Source organism: Brienomyrus brachyistius, chromosome 15, assembly GCF_023856365.1.
Source record: "Brienomyrus brachyistius isolate T26 chromosome 15, BBRACH_0.4, whole genome shotgun sequence".
Taxonomy (NCBI): domain Eukaryota; kingdom Metazoa; phylum Chordata; class Actinopteri; order Osteoglossiformes; family Mormyridae; genus Brienomyrus; species Brienomyrus brachyistius.
Window position 1 is genome coordinate 9,623,659 of NC_064547.1, and position 24,054 is coordinate 9,647,712.

At 35.5% G+C, this 24,054-nt stretch overlaps 1 protein-coding gene across 18 annotated transcripts in view; it reads right to left on the minus strand.

Moving 5' to 3' along the window:
• Positions 1 to 24,054, minus strand: part of adgrl2a (adhesion G protein-coupled receptor L2a) — an 84,816-nt gene that overhangs the window by 35,076 nt on the left and 25,686 nt on the right. For all 18 annotated transcript variants that reach the window (XM_048976730.1, XM_048976728.1, XM_048976732.1 and 15 more), the window contains 2 exons: positions 12,743 to 12,956; positions 3,152 to 3,261 (listed from right to left, as the gene is read on the minus strand). In XM_048976730.1, the coding sequence (XP_048832687.1) occupies positions 3,152 to 3,261; positions 12,743 to 12,956 (324 nt within the window). The remainder of the gene's footprint in view (positions 1 to 3,151; positions 3,262 to 12,742; positions 12,957 to 24,054) is intronic.

Genomic DNA, 24,054 nt, shown 5'->3' on the forward strand with positions numbered 1-24,054 from the left:
TTATTTGAAATGTACGCTGAGTGTAATCTATGGAAACACCTGCTTGTAAATGTGCAGTACTGCTCTAGATTTGCTCAGCATTTATTATGCAAATATTTCGCTTGGTGATGGCAGCAGTCCCTGGCCCTGCAGGCAGCATGCTCCTTGGACAAGACTGAGGTGCTACCAGGCTGGTTTCAATCAGCGGCACCCTTTACAAGTACTCTGTTGTTTTCTCAGTAATAGACAGCTGGGCAGCAATTCAGTTGGTCGATAATGCCAATTAGTCAACCATGCCTGTTTAATGTGCTAAAAAAAATGGCAAATGCCATTTCTAATTTCCCCGTGGCATTATTGTGGCATGCCTTACAGAAGCTGGGTATTGCGATGTATAATAGCAAAGAAAAATGATGCCACTTGATTTGCAAACTTTTTTACAATTGTAAAAAATGCTACAACTGTAAAATAGTGTCTTACCATTACCTGGAGAAGCACAGAATTATTCAGAGAAAGACTTTTATGAAGCATATTATAAGGCAATTAAAGTAATACAATCAATATACAGGAAATCATGTTAGAATCCAGGTAAGATAAAATCCCCTGATTTCCAGGTATTGACACACTGATGTATCAGTCTGCATAAGGAGACTGCCTCCCAATTTGAGTAAGATTAGAGTAAGAGGCAGAAAAAACAACAATTACATGGACAAATACAGTAAGGGCAAGACACTTAAAATAACAGGGGCAATGTAGTTAGCATGACTTAAATGTGTAATTTATGCATCGCTCTTCATGAACATCCAGTTTAAACAAGCATGTGCTTTAAAGACTACTCATTATATACTTATCTGGGGACTACAGAATATTTGCATTAGTCTTGTTGGAAGTTATCTGTCAGCTGAAATTTTTTTTTGTTTTTTTTTTTATTTTTTGCATCCCCTCAACTCTTGCCTCTAAGTCGTCTGAGACCTTCATGGCATCATGTTCATGCCCCTCCTCCAATTAAACGTATATAACATTCCATCAGACTTAGGATTTTTTACTTTAATTAGGATCAAAAAAGGTATAACCTGGGAAAGTTCAGTCATTGTTAGACTGTGGTTCCAATCAAGAATTTTTCTGAGTATATGGAGGGCATTTGGAAGCAAATGGATACCCTACACTCCCCTACACTCCAAGTGATCCAAGTATCGTAATGACAACTTTTTCCATTTTTCTCATAATAGTAGGTTGTTGAGCTGCAGAAGTGCAATAGCTGTCAAACTGTAAAAGCCCGAGCTTCAAAATACACATTGCCAAGTGCCATTTATCATGTAGCTATAAAGCAATCTGCTTCTTAATCTCACTCGAAGAATGATGGTCATTGTTGAACAAAGATTTATGGAGTTTTATGTTTGTTAAACTTGTCTGTTGCCACCTGGTACATGGCTCCCTTGCCACAGACCGATGTTGCCAATACAGATGCAGCTGTATCTGTGGTATTTTTCTAATACTCTTCTAAGAGTTTAGTTTAGTTTTTCAAGAGAAACAGTATATATAAGTGGCTCTGAATCTCTCATAGGTGATGGAATGTACTTCTACACTAAATCAGAAGCTCATTCTGCCATTTCTGTCTGACGCTCGTCTGTTCCATATAGATGACACAGCCTCAAAATTTGAGGTGCTGAGTGTAGTACTGATTTTGGTCAAATCACTGACAGTACCTTACAGTGGAGGAAAGATGGTGCCAAATATTAATGTCATGGACAGACGGAAATTTTTTTTATAATGGTTAACGATATGAAACTCATTTTGTCTGTGTAATGTCAAACCAGGTTTTAGATGAGCCTTTACCAAATAAATATTGTTGTCCTGGCAACGCGAACCTAACAGACTTCATTTTAACACATGATTGATTGATGTTAGAACCAGTAGAACCTCCATATGGGCATATAAAATGAATTACAGATTAAAAAGAAGTTACACTGTTATCCATATATACTTTAATGGGAAAAAAATGTGTGTGTGTGTGTGTGTGTATGTGTATATATATATATATATATATATATATATATATATATATATATATATATATATATATATATATATAAGCATCAGCATTCTAGAGAATTTTTTAGGTGACAAAGAAAAACAGTATAGGTACAGGTGTATCTAATCCCAAAATTACTTTATTGAACACTTTGTTATTTAATATTTAAATAATTTAGAATGTCACCATTAGTATGTGAAAATTTGTTTTGATATTTATAATACTGCACCAATTATTTGCAATTCTTTGATGTAAAAGTTAGCTAAATGTCAAACGCTATATTAAAGTATAACTTTCTTCTCCATTCAGTAATGGGCATATAATTAACATCAAAATATTATATAATATCCAATTTGGGGTAAAACATTCATTTTGTTCTGTAATTCATTATTTTTGCAAGGTATTAACAGATTTCTAACAGCTATGGTTTTCTTTTGACCCCAGAAAGCCTGGCTTTGTGACAAACCTGCATTGCACCTGGTTAACTCTCCTCCAATATCATCTATTTATGAACAAAATTTGAAGCCTGATCTTTTGTTCTTCCGTTATATAGATTCCCCCTTCTGCCTCCTGCTTAAAGCCATCTGGCCCTCAGCTAACAAATCAACTGCTCCCAGCCAAATGGCTTACGACAGCATCTAGACAAAGTATCCACATGTTAGCAAGATCCAGTGTACAGTACTATCATCTGCATCTCAGTCCCCTGCCTCAAGGTGCTGGGTTACCTGATTATAATTACTCACTCCAACTGATGGAGTAATACATGATTCAGTAATTTCATAGATTTTTTTACAATATCCCTTTTCTCTGCATTTTCCAGGTATCACTTACTTTGAAATGGTAAGGAAATTAGCTAAATTTTGCCTATAACATTTAGGATTAGGGATTTTTTTTGTGCTTGTTTAAGGAAAGGGTAAATGCACTGCAGATTATTTAGACTCTTACTATTCCAGTTTACTATAGTTGAGTTATATTTTTATTACCACTTATTACATTATTAAATTAAGTCATTTTTATTTGAAAATACAACAGCACAGTTAACATGTCTACATGTAAAACAATTACCCCAGGATACTGAGAATCACTAGTCTTATCGTCCACAAATAAATAAATAGCAGATATTGAATGAAGGTCTGTACTTACTATAGGGTACACATTCATACTGGACCTCTAGGTATTTGTAGGTCCCCGGACAGGGGTCGGGGAAGACATCTGACCCAGTAATCACAACACACTGGGTCCGATTGTTACACCTGAAAAAAAGTGGCATAAGAGAGAATGTTAAGTCTACACCCTTGACTCTTTCATTCGAAGAATTAAATCTTTGGAATATTTATGGGTTTCTTCATCGCTCATTCATCTTCCCAAAATCAAGGTGAGGTGGAACAGAGTATTAATAGTAGGGACACCAGAAGAAAGCAACAAAACAGCAAACATACAATCTGGTAGACATGATGTTAAGGAGAATAACAATATTAATTTGAACATCTTCAAAGTGGATGATGGATTTGTACGAATTAACTGCAACAGGAAACCCTTGTTTTACTAATATTGAAAGGATAGAGAGACATTTTATTGGTAGTGTTTTATTATAAGTCAGAGAAATTATATCAACCTATGACACCCGGCCTGAAATGAATTTTGGCAGAAAAAAAAAATCTAATTACGCTTGATTTAAGGTTTCGGTTTTCAAAATCAAAAGGTTTGGCGTGGAGTCACACTGAGGTGTTTGAGCTAATGTTCATTACAGGAGACAGTATTTTTTTCTGAACGGACAAAGTTACAAGGATGCAGCTCTGTCATGCTATTATCTGTCATACTATCTGTCATACTATTTCTAAATAAAACCAAACAAAAATCCCTATCAATTTAGGCTCGCTTCCAGGCCTGGACATTAAGACGAAAAGGATGTTACAATAGTAATTCATTTAACAGATAAATGTAATTATTTGCAAAGAAAATGTCACAAATAGAGGAATGGCATTTGTGCAGCTTTTTCTTCTTCTGTTGCTTGCTGCATGAACTTCTAGAATTAGCAGGTAGCGTTCCATCATACATACCCACAGAGTGATGTCATAGCCTTGCTCGACTAATCAATATGCCACCATGTAATGCTGTTCACATTCATTCACTGCTGGGTCAAATATGCTTCAACTACACTCAGAACGTGTCCCGATCTATCCGAAAAAGCAGGCATCTCTCCCTTTTAACAGTTCTTTCCCGTTTCCATAATCAGCAGTGCACAGATCTTCTAATCAATAGCACTGTTCTGCTGATTAAGCAGAGGCTAGGAAATATATTTCTTTTTGTCATGCACCAAAGTGTTTCTTCAACAGATCATTGAAAATGTAATCATGGAGGTTTATCACATTTGTTTCCTCCTTATCCTCCTCTATATCATTCATTCATTCCAAGAAGAATAATATAGAACACTTGGGTCTAGTGAAATGTATGGAATGATTTTTCTAAATCCCCATTTATACATTAATTAAAAAATTTTTTTATCAGCATTAAGAGATCACAGTACTAAATTAAGTGACCTAGAAAGCCTTTACATTAAAATGAAGAAATTTAGCCTAGATGAATGTGGGCCTTGACCAATAGCCAATAGACATTTCCAGTTCTCTTATTTAAAGCTTACACTGTATGACAGTGGACGGCTTCTTAAACGTATCAAATGAGCAAGACATAAATTAAATGAAAAATGGAATCACAACAATTTCAGGAATGTAACACTGAAAATGTATAATTACTAAAAATAGCTATAACGTCCATTTATCTAATTCTATTTCACAAGTTAAAATTGCAGCTATGGAATTTTGAGCATTTTGATTTCTCTTATCCCTATGTTCCTATTTAAAACTTTATGCAAAAAACAAATATATGCATCGCATTACTACCCCCCCCCCCCACACACACACACACACATTTGTAATTATATCTTTGTGGGACTACATTCATTTGTATGGGAAAAAACCTTAATCCCAACAATGGCAACCTTAACCCCTACCCAGCCCTAACCTTGAAGATAAGTAACCAAACAAAATACAAGACTTTTGACATTTTTAGTTTTTTGTTTGTAGTTAAATTTTTTTATAAATCTGAGTTTGTCTTTGGGGGACCGAAAAAATGGTCCCCACAGCGTCAAAATAAGATTTTTTTTTTAATTGAAGAGACATTTGCAATATATACATAACCCAAAAACACGCACACGCATACTCACACACACACACACACACACACACACACAAATGATGTATGATATAGATAATGTAACCTGATTTGCAGCGTTTTATTAGTCGGTATAAAAAAAACAATGTTGAAGCCCTTTACATATCGCTGCAGTTTGCTTCAGTTCATGCTTAAGGCCACAGGATCTTACGATGGTGCCAATCTGCAATGGTGAAGAGGTGGAGCAAGACAATTATAGGTATTATGTAACAGATTTTGATGTTTTGATAAGTGTGCAAACGCAGGGCGAAAAAGTACATAGATGACTATGCTGATAAAAATGACTGATGAAGCATCATCCATCTACCGCTTATCTTGTACTGGGGTCACGCTAAGTCGGGCGTCTATCTCAGGAAGCACAGACCACAAGACGGGGGACCACAATACATGGGCTGTCAGCCCATCACAGGCACACAGTCACATACCACGGGTAATATAGAGTCACCAGTTCGCGTAAATGCAGCAGGATTACTGCAGTACCCTGAGGAAACCCACACAGAGCCTGGGAGAACCGACAAACTCCACACACAAATGCACAGGATCTGAATTTTTTCAGAACTGGATCTGTGAGACCTCACATTTATTTTAACTGTGAATAAAATATATAATATCACTTTAGTCCTACTACTTCTAAAGCTACATCAAAGAAAATGAAATATATGTCAGATACATCCAGTGATGTTCATCTTTATTCTTAGATTCCCTTACCATTTAATCTAAAATTTTACTTATTATTAAAATAGGAATATTACATTATACATTTATTAAGTAATCAGTTGAACTCTTTCTTTCCTCCATAATACATGATGGCTTTGTGAATCCACGTGCTTGCATGGTAATCTTCTGCGTAAGCTTTGACCTTCACTGGCAGTGTCTTGCCCTATTGCCGGTTTTGCTTTCTTAACATTGCTTGCTTCCTTTCTGATTCTGCCTCCAGTGCTGTTGTTCCCTAACACCTTTTGAGCTCAGACTGCAGGAGAAAAAAAAACAAAAAACTTCTCCAGGGCTGATGCTAAATAAAAGACTACAGCCACTAAGCACGTCTGCTTCTGTGCTTCACCAAGCAAAAGAGTAACCAGTCTTTTTCTTCAGTCATTACTTCAGGGGTGCCCAACTCCAGTCCTGGGGGGGGTCGGAGCCCTGTGTAGCTTAGTTCTTTCCCTGTTCCACCATGATTCAGTTCAAGAGCTGTGTGGTAATTAGCACAAGGTGTTGAATCAGGTGTATTAAATAAGGGGAAGCACAAAAATGTGCAGGACTCTGGCCCTCCAGGACTGGAGTTGGGTACCCCTGCATTACTTAATATGGGATCCTACAATATCAGTCCTTAGAATTCCCTGTAGGGCTGGCCATCGATTGGATCATCATGGTATTTTAGCTCCCAGTTTAGCAACCCCCAATTCACCTCAAATTCTCACCATATCGAAGTCCTCACTCTGTCAAATGATCCAGTTTGCACGGCATTTGTATGGTATGTGTCAGCCACTTTCCTGCATGACTGAGCTTATGTAAGATTTGACAAGTCTTATTGAGTTCCACAGAGACACCATGTCTTCAGCGGCCCATAAATTGCTTGTCATGATAAGCCCCGTGAATGCTGCTGCACAGCTTGAGTATACAGTGTGCGTTGTCATGCATATGCCCTTGGCATCAAGTTGGTGACACACGCATAAAAGTTTAATGGTTTTGCTTGAGCAAAACCTATATTGTCATTCATATATCATATATGGTTTCGGTGCAATTTTCTCAGGTTACCTACGAGCTGATATTGAATGCGAGGGTTTAGAAGGGATTTCCATCAATTTTTTGACGGCGGGTGCAGAGGTTGAAATGTTGGGTTTGTGCTAGATTTGGTCCTGGTTTGAGTGTGCTGGTTCTCATGCTCACAAACTCTGTCAATGTCCATAGGTGATTTATATGGAAGACTAAATAAATAAGACATTATTGCTTCTGTTATTTCTAGCTTTATAGTCAGATTAAGTGCTAGAACTGGGTCATCACATCGATGGTTGCAAGAAGGGAGCAGCTGTGAAATTTGACGGAGAACAATCCCAATTACACGTTACCCTGCTCATTGGGCAAAGGTCATAACGGAGCGTAAACACCACTTCAGGTTAATAATTTGTGTCTAAACAACTGGACTAAGCAGTTGCATCATAAGACTTTTTGCTAGACATGGGATTTCCACTTCCAGACAAAATACACCTCATGTTTGACCTTAAGGGTGGACTTTTGTTACATATTGGCAACATACATTGAAGGACTGCAAAATTGACATAACTAATAAAACACAATAACAATGCATGCCAATTAATTATTCACACTATATGATATTTTGGCTGGTATTTAAGACACATTTAAATCAAAGTATTCATTATAACATTATATGAGAACACTGAAACATTTCATTCAGTTCCATATAAATGCATCCCTGTTTTGTAACAAAAAACAAATGCATAAAAATATATTTCCCCAAGTCATGTTAGCTAAAAGTTTAGCTAAAAGAAATGCTATTTTCAGATTCTACACTAAGAACATGTTTTCATTGCATCAGATCATATCAGAGAAATAAAAGACCAGATATTGATCTGGGCTGATATACAGATCTAACAGTCTAATCTGATTTTCCAGTAAGTCTCCTCACCACGAACATTTATGATTTGACAGGTGTTGAAAAAAACATATATAAATAGTATAGAAAAGTATTACGTGATGATAGTTTTGATAACATGTGTTAAAACCACATATTTAACATCTTTGCAAATAAATACTGTTTATAATAATGGAAAATTCCTAGCCATGAAATGCACAAAAGGTTACTGAGAATTACCAAAATAGTAACAATGTACGTAATGTACATAACCAAAGAAAACTACATGCTTCCAAGTTATTCAGCTGAACAAATTTATATTTTACAATTGAGAGCAAATGCAAAATAATATCATTCTTATAATTATATTACTATATATACGGGTCTTATAATTACAAGTGTAGAGGGTTAAAAGACAATATTCTCAAACATTTTTCTCAGAAATTTTCATGCACTTCAATTCCAAAAATGCCTTGTTTATGACATTATTCTTTAGACTGCTGATTTCAAATGACAAGATGACAGGGTTAAATCCATCACAGAAAAGAATTTACATCCAGGATTGCTTATGGATGATTCATGGCCAAATATTAAAGCAAACACTCTGTGCTCAAGTCACATAGATCAAATTTCGTTTAAAAATTAAAAGCGAGGCCAAGTTCAACAAACCTGTAAGACTGCTAGAAATACTCATTGTTTCCTTCCGGTTAGCCCACTAATGCCGTGTCCTTATACCAGCGAAACCAGACGTGGAAGCTAATGATCTGCCTGAAAAAAAATCACATTCAACTTTTGCATAAGCTAACCTTAGGCAAGCATCCCTTCCCTCATAATCACTGTCAAATGCTAAAGAAGCCAAGTTAATGCAGTTCAAACGTCTGAACAGCCATTTAAAAACTGTTAAGGGCTTGTGCTTTTAGGGGCTGAGGAGAAAAAAAAAGTCTTGGCACTAAGATACCTTTCATCTTTGTCGTTATTAATAACAATCCAACTTTGAGAAAATTATCCATGGTATTATTCTCAGCTGGACCTCTCTAAGGCAAAATAATGTTGGCAGGTAAAACATTCTTCTTATATGCTACCAATTCCATTCAATAGTGATTACTGATTCCCCATTTCAATTCATAATCCGGATGATATCTTTATCTTATGGTTGGTGTTCATTGATTTTTTTTTTTTTACTTGAGTACACTATATCGAACAGAATATTGTCATTGCCATTGTACACGTACAACGAACGTTTATGAGCTTCATTTGTTAACAGTTAGGATTACAGAATTGAAGTCCACTCTATGTCTGGGGGCAAAAGTAATCATGACTTATTAAATTTTAACCAGAAGTAATTTAAATATATACAAATACATATATTCATGTGCAGTGTGAGTATATAGGTATCTGCTGTCAGGCAGCAGCAATGAAGGTCTATATAGAGCAGTGCAAGCAGTTCTGTCAATGATATAAATAGTGTAAGCAAGAAGCATTATTCAATGTTGAAAACATAAAGGACGTTTTACCTTTGCAGTGCATTTTTTTAACTAAATCATCTATGGAAAAAAAGTAAAATAAACAGCGCTGTCATCAGTGTGCGCCGCTGGGATGTGAATATGAATTTACCCGCAAGAAGGGTGGTATTACAGCAGGGCTGCTTTGAGACCAAAATTTTTTGTGTCTTTTTGATTAATCCATGAAAAAAAGCCCAATGCAAGATATGTAGGTTATTCCCATAAAGCATAAGAAGATGCTTTCCTCTGCTCATTTGTCTGTAAAGCTTATTACGGCAAATGGAGTCTATACATCAAATCAACCCACCCCAATGCTTCTGAAGAACTGCAGTGATTCAGGCTACTGATAACAACAAATAAAAAAGACAGTTCTGGTTTTCCCTTTCAGCTTATTAAATATAGCCATGGGCAGTAATATTCTGGACGAAACCTTCATGAGGAAATTATCACCTTATCAAAAGATCTTTACAACGTTCACTAATAACATCTACGGATTTCGCTGAGCAAATGAGTAACATTGTCATAAAAAGAAACTAAATGCAAGCCTGTGTTTTCTACACATATATTGGAAGACCTTATTTAATTTTAAAACTACTATATAGTATATATACAGTAATCATTCATCTACAGTGATCTTGAACATTTTTGGGAAATTGTTGAAATACACCAGTTTCATTACTTCTTTCATGCTTTTTCTGTTGCCAGCCACATTGTTTCAGAAGTATAATATTTGTTTAGATTAGTAGGTTCGAACATTGGTTGAACATCGAAGAAGTATTGAAAAACAACACCTATACATCATCCCAACTTAGTCACCAATGGTTTCCCAAAGCTCTTAAAAATGCACACGAATAAATATAAAAAATGTCAGAGATACATGCCTTAACTGGGAAGAGGTTTAGAAAAAGCACGTAACATATTTCTCATCATATGATGTACAACATCGCCATGAGCATCATATGCACTATATACATATAGCATGCAACTGGACCCAAATGACACAATCCTAAAACATTTAACGTAGAAGTGAAGTATAACCCGTCAAAACAGAAATGCCAAATATCACGACCGGGGGGGCTCCAAATGAGTAGCTAAAATGTCACTAAAATCAATAATAAAAAATTGCACAAAATTTTACAAGGACAGAGAAATATACTAAGTGTCCTCTCACCAGAAAATACCATACAGGTGACTGCAAGAGCTCCATAAATTACATAGGATGCATTCCTTCAAATATGTCAAGGTATATTTTGCAATTGTTTTGCATATGAATGAATAAATTCAGTTTGCCTTTCATATCTGCAACTTAAAATGTAAGAACCAGAGATTTTTACCCGCAAAATAATAAATTTCTGTGAAAATATATGTGCTTGTACTGTATTTAAAAATTCATGTAATCCTATCAATCATTCTGCAGATTAACCCAAAGACGACTGGAACTGGGTGATATCTCCAAGAGGTTGTCCTAATAAATGCTACACACAGTAGACATGCAGGTTCAAAAACAAACAAGCAGGCAAACAAATAAATAAATCTTCCACATTAGCACCTGATGTCAGCTGCTATATGTAAATTTGCCAGCGAATACCTTGACCTAAATTAATGCACATACTGTTTCTGCCTCATATGTTTCCACCTCATATGTTTCCATGGATAACTGAAATGTAGTCTCATTGAGGTGTATCAAATGATTCTTACCATGCATTCATAAATCAAAAAGAGCAAAGGGAGTAAGATGTGGAATGTGCCATCATCAGCACTTAGTATGCAGATCAGAAAATCACTGACCTCATTATAAACGCAGCCATCTTTGGGTTACTTGTAGTGAGTTCAAATGATCAATGCTTATCTATTACTGAAGTCAGCTCAGGTTAGACCACTACCAATCCATTCATTCATCCATCAAAATAGTAGAGTCTGAAAATATAATTCAAATAATTTGTATTGCATGTATTTAAAACCTTGTACGCATGTTTCTCTGTTTAAATACCATTTGTGTGCTTGCCTGTTTGTAACCGTGGAATATAATGCGCAGCAAAACTACATGAAAACAATCAACAAACTTATAATGGAAACCGATGGGCATCCCCTGCCACATTCTCTGTGCATTCTGGGAAAAATTTCAAACTTATTATGGTACCCATGTCCCTTGACGTCTACGTATTACATTAAACATTTCTAAACTGAACTAAGGTAACAAGGAATGTTGACAAAAGCTAAGACTTCGCAGCACAGAATAAGCCAGTCACCTATTTGATCAAATCAGTGTTGACAAGAACTCAAGAACTGAATACATCACATTTCTTCTTTCTTTGTTTTTCACCAAAAGCACAAAGGTATAAAACACAAATCTTTATAAGAAGGAAAGCCTGACTATACAGCTAAATAGCCTGGGGAATGTAAAACAAGTGTGAACAAATGTGAAATACATCATTATAAGTGCAGTTCTATAGTTTACACAAATGACGGAAAACAAATTGACAAATTACAATAAACAGCTTAACCCCAAGCGCTAACACATGCACACTTTTATGCCAGTCTAATTAACTCTTGAGACAAAGAGATTTTAAAAGCGGGTAACTTTTGAAATGAATAAAACCTCTAATCGTTTTAACAATCGTCTTCTCTGACTTGTCAAAAACATGCGTTTAAAGGTGAATGGAAATGAACATTTGGTCATTTATGAATCCTCTACATAAGGGAAAGCAAATAAAAATAATCTAACCCTTCTAGTCAGAATACCTCTAGGTACGAGCCATCGAACTATAAACACCTGAGTATGTCTAGATAGAGCCGCCAACTCATTTCTGCAGAAATTCCAGACTTGGAAGTGTCAGAAAAAATGGAGCCTTTTCAATTTATTTTTCAGGACCTTTTACAGCATCATTATTATAGATAAGTGGAGCCTTTAAAAGTTTCACTTTTTCTTATGTATGAGACTCACCATTTTTTAAAAATCCATTACTAGGTTAAAAACATTCCTGTGTGATTTCTGCAACACTCAAGCATGGACCGACCCACTGCAACAAAGCTTCTTTCTCAGTTGATATGCAGTGTGAAAACCATCTCAAAATTAACAATGAATGCTACAGTATTTCATGATGGAACTGCCTGCCAAATGGAGCGATTAGCATGCCCAGTAAATACCACACCCACACTTCAGTTCCGATCTTAAATTCAAACAGGTTTTTTTTTGTTTGTTTTTTTAAATATGTGATAAATGAAGAAGTTATAAGACAAGTGACCTCTCCGAGCCTCAAGAAAATGAATGTAAATAATCATTAAAGGAAAAAAGGAAGAAAAAAAAACATAAATAAAGGCTACTTCGTGTAAAATAATAAAGGTGTGATATCTTAAATTTAAATTTGAAAATACTTGGGAGGACTACACAGCAAATTTTAGTTTTCTTACCTTTGAGACATAATTTTGTAGGCATCTGGGAGGTAGCAGTTAATGTTTTCCATTTGAAAGGGATCAGCGTCACAGATCTTGTCATCTGTTCGGCCATAGTTGGCGCTTTCAACCATGATGACATCACTTCCTGGACAGCGCAGGTCAATTGGATAACCGTCACAAGAGAGCTCTCTCCTCACCAAGCCAAATGGCAGTGCAGCACGGCTAAATCCTAAAGGGGGAGGCATGACTGTGGATCAGTAAGACAAAAATTACAGCCAAAAATAAAAGAAACTTTTCTGACAGGGAGCAGAGTAATGCATGGGAAAATCTAAGTATTTTGTATTAAAATACAGTCTGTGGAGGACAGGAACAATGAAGAACCGTACACATAGATCTGGTCTGATTGACTGAAATTTCTAATGTTTTGGTCAGTTACTGTACTAGATCAATTCAGTAATTAAGTTTCTCCTTAAATCTAAACATTAAAAAGAGGTCAAAACACATTTTCAATTTTTAAAACCACGTTTTTGATCATGTTTAGCCTACAGCGGCTAAAGAATCACATTCATCAAGTGCCACAGTTTTCAGATAGTTTAAATCAGTAAGAACTGGCATTTTGTACTGTTTGGAGAAGCAGTTAAGCTCTTTTGGTGACTCGAGGCAAAAAATAAAAATCCGTTTTAAAAAAGACGAAAAAACAAGCAGACATGGAGGAAATTTCAACATGAAGGGGAAAATGAGTGAGCTATATATATATATATATACACACACACAGAGACATACATCTACAATTAAGTTTTATAGAGTCTGAAGAATGAAAAAGTGGCAAAAACTAAGTCAGTCATTGGTATCTCTTAGTTTATTTGCAATCTTTTTTTTCTACCAGGAACAAAAGTAACAAAACAAGCATCTCAACAACATGAAGTGTAATTTAATCTATCTTAGCCCTGGCAATCGAACAGAGAACTGGAGGAAGGCTGACTTAAAAAAAAAAAGAAAGAAAAGGAAAAAAAGAAAAAAAAATCAATACTCTAGCTTTGTGCTCTGCAAATGTGAACACTGCCAAATAGCTGTGCTTAGGGTAAAATGAACTATTTCGCTCCATTTTTTCCCTCTCTCCTCAAATGATTTTCAAAAGACAGGCTTTCTTCCAACGATAAAATGTCAAGCTTCAAGAGAGAAGGCAGAGAAAGACAAACAAAAAGCAAAAATAGGCCTCGTCAGTATCAGGTAGATCAGTTTTGTTGCCATATTAATACTGACTTTAATGTGGGCAGTTCCAGCACACACAGACGAGATACCTTGAGAGAAACCGCAACAATCTGTAAATTGTACACATTGCAGACATCTACTTTTGAAAATGAGCTCTTCTACCACATGAACTATCAGTAATCACCATTGTTAGTGACAACTTTTTTCTTGGTTGAAGCATAGGTCATTTGTGTTCACACAGTACTATGCTTCCTTAATGAGGGTCTGTTCACAGTCTGGTGACTTGGAACAAAATGACAATGCTCCATTTCATACTCTGATTTGTTTTGTGAGTTTGGCACTTAAAAACACTGCCTGATCCACATGTTCTCTCCTTGCTAATTACTTTACAATTTCTGTGGTCTTGCATGATACACTTTGAACTATTTAAAGTTTAAAATATCAGACTACAGCACCCAAGACTCCAGACTCTGGTGCACTAGCCGACATGTTAAGATTTTTTTTGTAGCAAGTACATTTACATTGACAAATAATAACAGCAGTTATTATTATTATATTTATTATATATTATTATATTTATTAAGAAAATCTTTTTAAGGCACTGCTTGCCAGTTATTTTGATATATTGGTCAATTATGTCAGATATATATACACTGCAGAATCTAATATTTTGATGTTTAATATTTATTTCAGCTCAGGTAGACAATCAAGATTTTGTTTTTCATATTTAATAAGTAAAGTGTTATTGTCAAGCTTGTTTAAAGTTTTATATTTGATATGAAAAATTAAATATGCTACTATCTGACAGGTTCATATACTTCATAGACCTCATTTCAGTATAATTTAATTTATATTTTCAGTATTTGACAGAATTCTTTGACTGTTACAAAATTCATAACATGGCTTGGGCTGTCCAAGAGTCTTGATGTAAGGAAATGAAAATATGGCACAGAAATGCAGCAAAATTTGACAGTCAATTTCATTTTAATATCAGTGCATTTCCAAACTGCCATGTCAATTGTCATGTATATATTCAATAAGAAAAGAGTTACAATAAAAAGTAGTGATTTACATTGATTCTTTACAGTGAAATATTTTGCTGGAGACATTACCCACTGCCAAAAGTTCTGTACTTTTCCTTACAGTAAAACGGTCTAATAGTCGATTTTACTGTAAGAAACATTTATATGGCTGAATTTTTTCAGCCATAGTGTGGCCTATTTTTTACATTCATGCTTTTTTCAATGTCTATGTTCCTGTGTATTTTGCATTGATCAACTGGGTTACAGTCATACATACCTGACTAAGTTACATTGGTTTCCACTGCCCTGCTTAAAAGTAAAAAAAATGTCTTGTCCAAAAGTATGACACCCTACCTGATATTTTCAAATTGTTTTCCTTTTTTCATTATTATATCTCTTCAGATTCATTTATGGAATCTATAATAATAACAAAACTATAACAAAATAATAAATTTAAGAATGACTAATAGTGATACAATAATGAATAATTTTTGGTTACTAGTTTAACTTTTCTTGCTGAAATTTCTGGAATAAAAAAAATCCCACAGTGCTGACCGGGTCAATTTATGTGTCACTGAACTTTCAAGCTGCCAAAAACCTCTCGATTGATTATGCTGGAGGCTGGACTAGTTTAGAGCCACTGTTGGATGACCTTACAGGACAAGGGATTGAGTGACACAAATGTCAATACAGGAATGGCTGTCTGTGGACGGACCCACAGACATACCCAGGGAAAAATTATTTGAGTCTTCATGCTGTCACATCAATACTATTCATCTCAAATGACTTTCCATCAGCTATATAAAGTGGATATACTTCTGTAGAAGGGGAATCAAGTCCCTTTGTAGAAAGGTTATAAGATTGTGAAAGGAATCAAGTTTTTTTGTCCCATCCTCCAACATGGGAAGCACATGCAAATTCGAAAGACACAGCAAAGGCAAGATTTGAACACTTATTAACCCATTTTCATTGAAGAGCATAGTCTGGCAATGGAAGCACGGCAAAGTGCAACAGCTTGTCAAGCTATGCAAAGGCATTATCCACCAAAGACTGCGAATGCTACCTAAACAAAATGACTTTGACAAACGGTGACTGACTTCAAGATACGTGTAGTATTAATGAGTGGGCAGTAGATATTAGCAAGTGGCTAAATCTATAGTGGCAAGCTATATACACACCATGACTAGATGGTTATGACTGCATCATCTGTGATCATCACATTGTCATCCACTTGGTAGTTATTGGTCAAGGTTGCAGGGGTTGAAGCCTATCACAGACAGTATAAGGCAGGGGTGCACTATTGGATTGGATGTCAGTCTATCACAGGACATTTCATACGTATTGTCAATTTCTGGCTTACATCTAAAAAAAAAAAAACACACACGGTCTCTTTCAGATGTGATGTATTTCAAAAACAATTCAATGTGAGCTATGGGTATGATGGTGCTGAAAAAGGACTCGAAGAATCTGTTATTTAATGGTTGTTATCCATTGAATGCTAATTACAACTTTGTTTAATAATGACCATTTTTAGACCTGTGTTTTTAATACACTACTGTATGTTAAACGATGGTAATCAATAAGTCCTTAGGCTTGCTTAGTCTGGATATTCTTGACGGTACATTTCAAAACTGCACAGAAGATATCGCCGGGAAACTTGTGCTCGTATCGTTTGCACAGTGATATGATTGGTATATGGAGTTCAGTAGAAGAAATACTTCCTAGAATAAACTGCTTAATACAAAGTCTGTGGGTTACCTTCAATAACCAGGTCATTATTTCTGGTAAGAGACTTTGGTGCTTTAATCACCACAGGAAGAATGATTCACTACCATTATATTCATGAGAAGCACAACATTTCGACAGCTGATACCTTCAAAACTAGGCAGAACAACCTAGATGAAGAGAGGGCACTAAAACCCATATTAACCATCTTTTTCAGTTTTGGGGTGAACTGCCCCTTTAAAAAGATCAACTTCGCTGAGATTGCCAAGCTAAAACAAGCATCAGAAAATGGATCTCCTTCAAATGCCACAACACCTGCATTAAAGTTTGTTCAATTTCCCTCCAGCAAAAATTATTTCAAAAGTAAAGAAGAAAAAAATGTATTTCTCATATTTTCTGCTGAACCCTCCTTGTGCAATTCTATAGTCAACACCCCAAAACTGCCCCCTCTAAAAATAAGTTGACATAGCCCTCTATCGCTGGCCATGATTAGTCTATCTGCATCAAAACCTAAAGACCATTTAAAAAAACAATCATTGTTCTGTTCATTCCTAGTTATTGTTGAGCAATTCAGGAAGCATACAGCTTTTTGAACAAAACTGCAGTTAAAGACAACTGGATCTCAATTCCCAGCGCTGTTTTACAGGTAAATTGTTTTACAATTAAATCTGTATGTGTTTTAACAACTCTTATTTAATTCTGCTTTTATCCAAATTTTAGCATTAACCTTCAGCACTTTTCATTTTCATTATCATTTACTAAAAAAAGCTCTAATGGAAGCACAAACTTTCGATTTTCAAGATTATGAGCGTGTCGCTAATATATACAAAGACAAATAAAAGCTTTGGTTTGTGGTATGACTTAGTAGTAAGTAAGATGATTTATTTTGGTTGACTTATATTTTGTAGTGCTTCACCAGGCCACTCAAGCCATGACAATGACCACTAATGACCTGGATCAAAGAAGGTATAGGGCGAAACCCTCCCTCTCACCAAAACAGTATAATCATAGTCACACATTGTGCATATTTGCCATTTCTTTCAAATCTAATACAACTCTAATGCCTGAAAACCACATTCAGGTGAAAGTGCCCCCCACTGTGCAATAAATCTGAAATCATATTTCTCCTTTGTTTCGCCACTAAGTTCCCGCTGGGAGCTCTTCATAACCCCTGAGTTTCCGAAATCTGATAAATGACTAGTGCAAAACCAATTTTTTATGATAATCAGTTTGCAATGAAGTGATGGTGGCAGAAAAACAAATTAACTATTTACGTTCATTTTTTTTTTCTCCTGAAATGTCACTAGAAGCAAAGCGAACAGCAAAACCAGTGCATTAGGGGGCTATTGATCTTAGAGAAATTGTTTCCCATAAGAACTTAACATCTATCTATCTATCTATCTATCTATCTATCTATCTATCTATCTATCTATCTATCTATCTATCTATCTATCTATCTATCTATCTATCTATCTATCTATCTATCTATCTATCTATCTATCTATCTGGCATTTCATGTGTGAAAAAGGTTCAGTCTATTACCACATTATTGTGAAGTCCAAAGTCATGCAGACCATTTCTCAGTCAAAGCACATCTACATTGCACTTGCAAACCTTCAACAATATCAGAATCTTTTAAAACTCAAACCATACCTGCTTTTTCCAAAACATGATGGCAAGTATGTCAAGTTAATCCTCAACACGACCTCTGACCCTACCTGATCTGATGACATCATGATGGGGCTCATTTATATCAATGCCAAAGACTCAATTCAAAGATGAAGGTCTATATATACTAGTACTATAAAAAGTATTGAAGCCTGTTGGAAAATGTGTCTTTTTCCAATCCTATATTATCAGTTTAGATTGTATTAATTGTGTTACTTTTTAGGAGCTGTGTAAAGCAGTCATGTACAAATACAACTCTGGTGGGGATAAGAAAGAAGCTAAAGATTCCCTTAAAACTGGGAGTAAAGGCCTTTTGTGGTTTCGTCATGTAAACACTGGGATTTTCGGTGGCCAACCAGGGAACAATACTGTACTTAAAGACACACCAGCCTGCAGCAAGCCTTAAAGAGCTTACACAAAGCCTCATGAACGAAAGTGTCATCGGAAACGTCTTCTATTAGCTCATCCTGTTAATAATCATTCTGTTAATAAGCCTTTAGCAATGTTTTGCCAAACAAAAGCTATAACATAAATGAAAAATGCAACATCCCTCCTAAATATCAACAGTACACTCAAAAATATTTTCCATTCAAGTGGTAAATGATCTTAAGTGGTAAATGTTACAGTGAAAGGAATGCTCAATTGTGTCTCCTTGGCACGGTAATTGCTGTGATCCTTATCCTGGATCTGTTGACACTGCAACTTATCGGTCATTCTGGTCAGCAACTGAGGAAGAAGATTTCTTCATTGCTGCCAGGAAGCTATGTGGCTAAAGGGAACAGAATTGTAACCCTGAATGATACATGGTACTCAGGCTAGTTCCCCTCTCTGTACGAAGTTTAACTGTTCAGCCTTGTTAAATATTACAAAGAGTATTTAGGTGCCATATACTTAATTGGTCCTGTGATTATGACGCCAAAAATGGCTTGAAGTGATAAATCTGAGATCACAATACTCTAGTAAAAAAACTGCATTGTGTTGGTATTTACATGAATTTTGCATAATACTTACTATAACAAATCATTTACGTTCTACTAAAACAATTTTCTGAATTGTGCTGGTTGTACAAATAAGACAAAGTTAAAGGTGAAACATCTAATTAATTCATGTGTTCATACAATTAATATTTATGCATTCCCATTCGACTGAAATTTTAACTGAAATATTATAAATGAAACAATTTATACTGCATATGTATTTTTGTATAATAAGACGTTTGTGAAGTGTGGATACAGCATGATTGTAGGTAATAAAGGGCTTTTTTTTTTAACTTTTTCCTTTTTCTTCCTGTTACTGTGCATTGGACTTCATATGAATTTTCAAAATGAATGCTCAGCTCTTGCTGGGAATTATAAAATGTATTAAGGCAAAGTGGATATTGGATAGTCTTCAAAATGACAAGATACCATGACAAGGACAATCAGATCAATAGTTTCAAAGCAATTCTGAGACTTTTTTTTCTCCCCAAACCACAAAACCCCGAGTCCATTGAGACTCCAATGCAGCACTGTCTTTAAGATTATTCTGATCTAAAACCAGATAATTTTACTGTGGGAGATTTAAAGGAGATCATGGAGGCTCATGATGCCTGTCAGCCACTATTAAAACAGCTTTGATTTGCCTTTGTTCTGACAACAGAAAACAGCTGCTTGTAAATGAGCTACCGTTCCTGGCCTGCCTGCCATTATTCTACACTTTCAGCATACAAGGTCACTTGCTGAGGGGATTTTGGGAGGAAAGGGAGTTTGGCCTTTAGATTTAGACTAGAACCAGAAACAACTCAGCTTGAGTCCTTCATTTTTCTTTTTACTATCATTATTTTTTTTTATTTCCCAATAGCATCGACAAGGGAAGTTTAAGGAGAGAAGCGGATCCTTGAAGTAAAGCCTCATCCCACAGTGTTGAAGCGATAATCCAACGATTTTCTTTACAGAAATGTGGTGTCTTTAAAAGTCAGGTTTTCACGGGGGATGGAAAAAAAGGCAGGAATCGGAAAGCACATTTCAATGCATAACATGCTTGTGAGAATTAAATACCAGGAGGTATTGTTGTGTTGTCACCCTAACCATAACACTTGTAACCTAAATGAATGCTACAAAAATACATGTCAAAGAAATAGTTACCAAGACATGTGAAATTTGTCAAGGCTTAAGTTCTTCAAAACAAGACCCGCTGTTACAAAATAAATCTTTATTGTGCAGTTACATAGATCTTCAAATTAATTCAGTCTAATCGGGGTAGGTGCAAAGCCTTAAAAATTTTACTGCACCTGTAGCTGATCAACTCAGCAGAATTTAGAGAGAAAATGTATTGATATTTGACTACAGTAACTGAGCATTACACGTTTCCTTCTTTCTGCCACCATTGTGATATGTACAAAGGCAGCATGTCTGGAATAAAAGAAAGCTTTTACACTGCGAGACACATGGGGCCTTTAATAGTGACTGTCACAATGAGGCCAAATGGACTGCTAATATCGCTTCTCTAAAACAAAAGCCCAGACTACATATCTGCATCATGTACCAATAAAAGACATTACAAGACTGATATTAATATAATTATTATATTACATGGAAGATATTATTGGACTTGCTATCAATCAAAGATACATAATACATGGATCTTTACAAAAGCTGGTGCCCAGCTGTCATTTGTCAAGAAATCCCAAGCCAAGTAAAACAGTCAAAAACTGATATATACATGTCAAATATATAAGAATCAAGCAAAAGAGCATTAGTAGATTATTCGTTTTCTAGCCTAAGTGGTATGCACCACAAGGTTTTAACTCGTATTTTTTGTGTTTTTAATCGTCTAAGATTGTACTTTGTATACAGTAGTGTGTGCAAGATGCGACAGGGAATCTCTGTGTCATTCTCAGATGAGAGAGACTGTAGGCACCAGACTGAACCTTATTTGTATTCACAGCTATACCCTTTACTTCAGTTCATTTACATCTTTTTCCTTCCATAGCAACAGTGGGTGAGCTATCAGGAACATCTTTGATATCAGTATGTCTTTAAATGAATGCATCTTCTTTTTTCTTACATATCAGTATTATCTATTTAAGAAGTGCCAAATCGGCTATAAATTGAAATTGAGCCTGTCTAATATATATATATATATATATATATATATATATATATATATATATATATATATATATATATATATATATTATATAAATTGCGAAGCTTCACTGGCCTGCTTGCAAATATTCCACCATTTTTGATGACAAAAGCAACTCAAAGGAAGGTGGACGAGAAGTGAGGTCTAATGTGATAATGCACACATCCAGTTCCAAGACCTGACCTTACAGGCATGACCTGAACCCTGTTATGAGAATGGCTTCAGAAAACGAAAGAACATTCCATCCATCTGTCTTCTAACTGCTCATCCAGGGTCATGGTGGAGGACGGAAAAGGGAACAGGAACATTTTTATACATCAGCTTTTCTCTTATTTTTTCTTTGCCCCGCCCCATTAAATACATTTATTATTTAATAACTTATAATAATACACAAAGTAAACAAATTTTGTCTCTGTATGCAGCTACTTTTGCAATCATGCTTAATTTTGCATGTACATAGACAAATTTGCTTACATTTTTTGTCGATTATGCACAATAATACGCATATCTTTGTATTCAGTTTTAAACATTTTGTAAAACCACCTCTTTACAAATTTGGATGTTGTTTTCCAGAGATTACGGTGATTGTTTAAATATATGGTTAACCTAAATTGGAATCTAACAAAACACTGAGAGTTATGAAATTTGCTTTGAATAAAAAGGAATCTTTACATTTTAGAGAAATGCATACATTTAATAGTACTACACTAGGAATCATGCACTCTCCATCCATTCTCCAAAATGGCTTGTTCTATACCAGGGAGATATGGAGCCTACAGGCACAAGGCAGGGAATAACCCAGGATGGGGTGCCAACCCTTTGCAGGGCACACTCACACACCATTCACTCACACATGCACACCTATGGGCAATTTGGCAATTGCAATTAACCTCAGCATGTTTTTGGACTGTGGGGGGAAACCGGAGGAAACCCCACGACGACATGGGGAGAACATGCAAACTCCCAAGCAGACATAGAACCTTGGTCTCAGTGGTGCAAGGCAACACTCCACCACCATGCCACCCCCGCATGAACTATGCAATTAAAAAAATCAGTTAAAAGATGCAAGTCCTAATTAGCTATTCAATTTGTAACTATTTAAAAAAAAAAAGTTCACATAATGTGAATTTTACTGGGGTCTTCAAGAAAACTGCTAACAGCTTTTGACCACAACGTAGTTCTTATCTCCTTCATGCAAATACGTCACGCTGCATTTTTAGGTTTTTAAAACAAGCGTGTATAACTGTGAGCCTTTCAGCTGGTTCTGACTGGCGCAGGTAGACAAAACAATAGCATGACTCAGAGTCAACTTAGGCTTATAATATTTTGATTAAGTTCATAATACTCAGTTGATAATACAACAAAGCAGACCTGAAATTTATCCATGCTTGATGTATTCTTAGAACAGCAGGCCAGACAGAAAAAAATAACTGTGACATTGCAATTACTGTCATTCTGAATTTAATTAATCAGCCATTCTGAGAGGTGCATATATGACATATTGTTAAAGTTGTTTAAGGAGAATAACAGTCATATATTCATGTACATTTTCTGAACCCTGAGCCCTATATATCTCTCCCTTAATCAGATTCACATTTTGTTATTAACAAATCTGTGATTATTTTATTAAACCTCTTCAGTGCAATGCAAGACCTACATGCCACTAGTAAAGGTACTAGTTTTACAAACTTAAAATCAAATGTGTGTTGCACACTGAAATAAATTTCAAACAATTTATTATTAACATATAAATTATTTTATTCATCAGATGGTTAATTATTTAATGCACAGAACCTGCTAGTTCTTCACAATATTGCATTTTCAGGATTATATAAGTTTTTGTGTTGTGATTAAACGGGAGTGTGAAAGTTTACTGCATCCTTGTGTGTCATAAACTCTCAATACAGTCAATAAGAGGCGAAAGCTAATTGTATTAATACTGATTTGGGTTCTGGAAACGAAAGGAAGAAAGCTCAATTCTAATAAGCCGTGACTATGCTGACAGAGACCAGTTGTGAGATACTTTCTTTTTTTTTAATTTATGAAACACTCAAATTCACACTCACTACTATTCCAGAAACGGATGACAGGCTCCCACTGAAAACAGGCATTAAAACACTTGCTTAGCTCAGTTATACTGCTATAGAGTATGGCTATGCATGTTTGAATAGCACCATATCTCTACGGGAGGAGTGTCACAGAACCGTCAGTAGTTGCTCTTAAGAAATACTGCTGTGCAGAATTCACTTGGTCCAGTTCTGAGAAACTGAGACTAAATATGACTATAAATTCATAGGAAGTCTTGCAGGGCTGTTTATACCAATAGAGTGTCAAGATATTTTCTGTAAGCATTATTTTGAAGGTTGTATTCAATTAATACAGAATTTAATGATTATGCCCTGTAAATTTAAATAATAATGATAATAATAATGATGATGATAATGATTATTATTATTATTATCATTATTGTTAATGTTATTCTTGTTCTTCTAAATATCCGGCCCCAGTGACTGCTGCAGAATCAGACCTGTTTGAGCTCTATTACTTTGATATTGAGTGGTATCATCCGTCCAC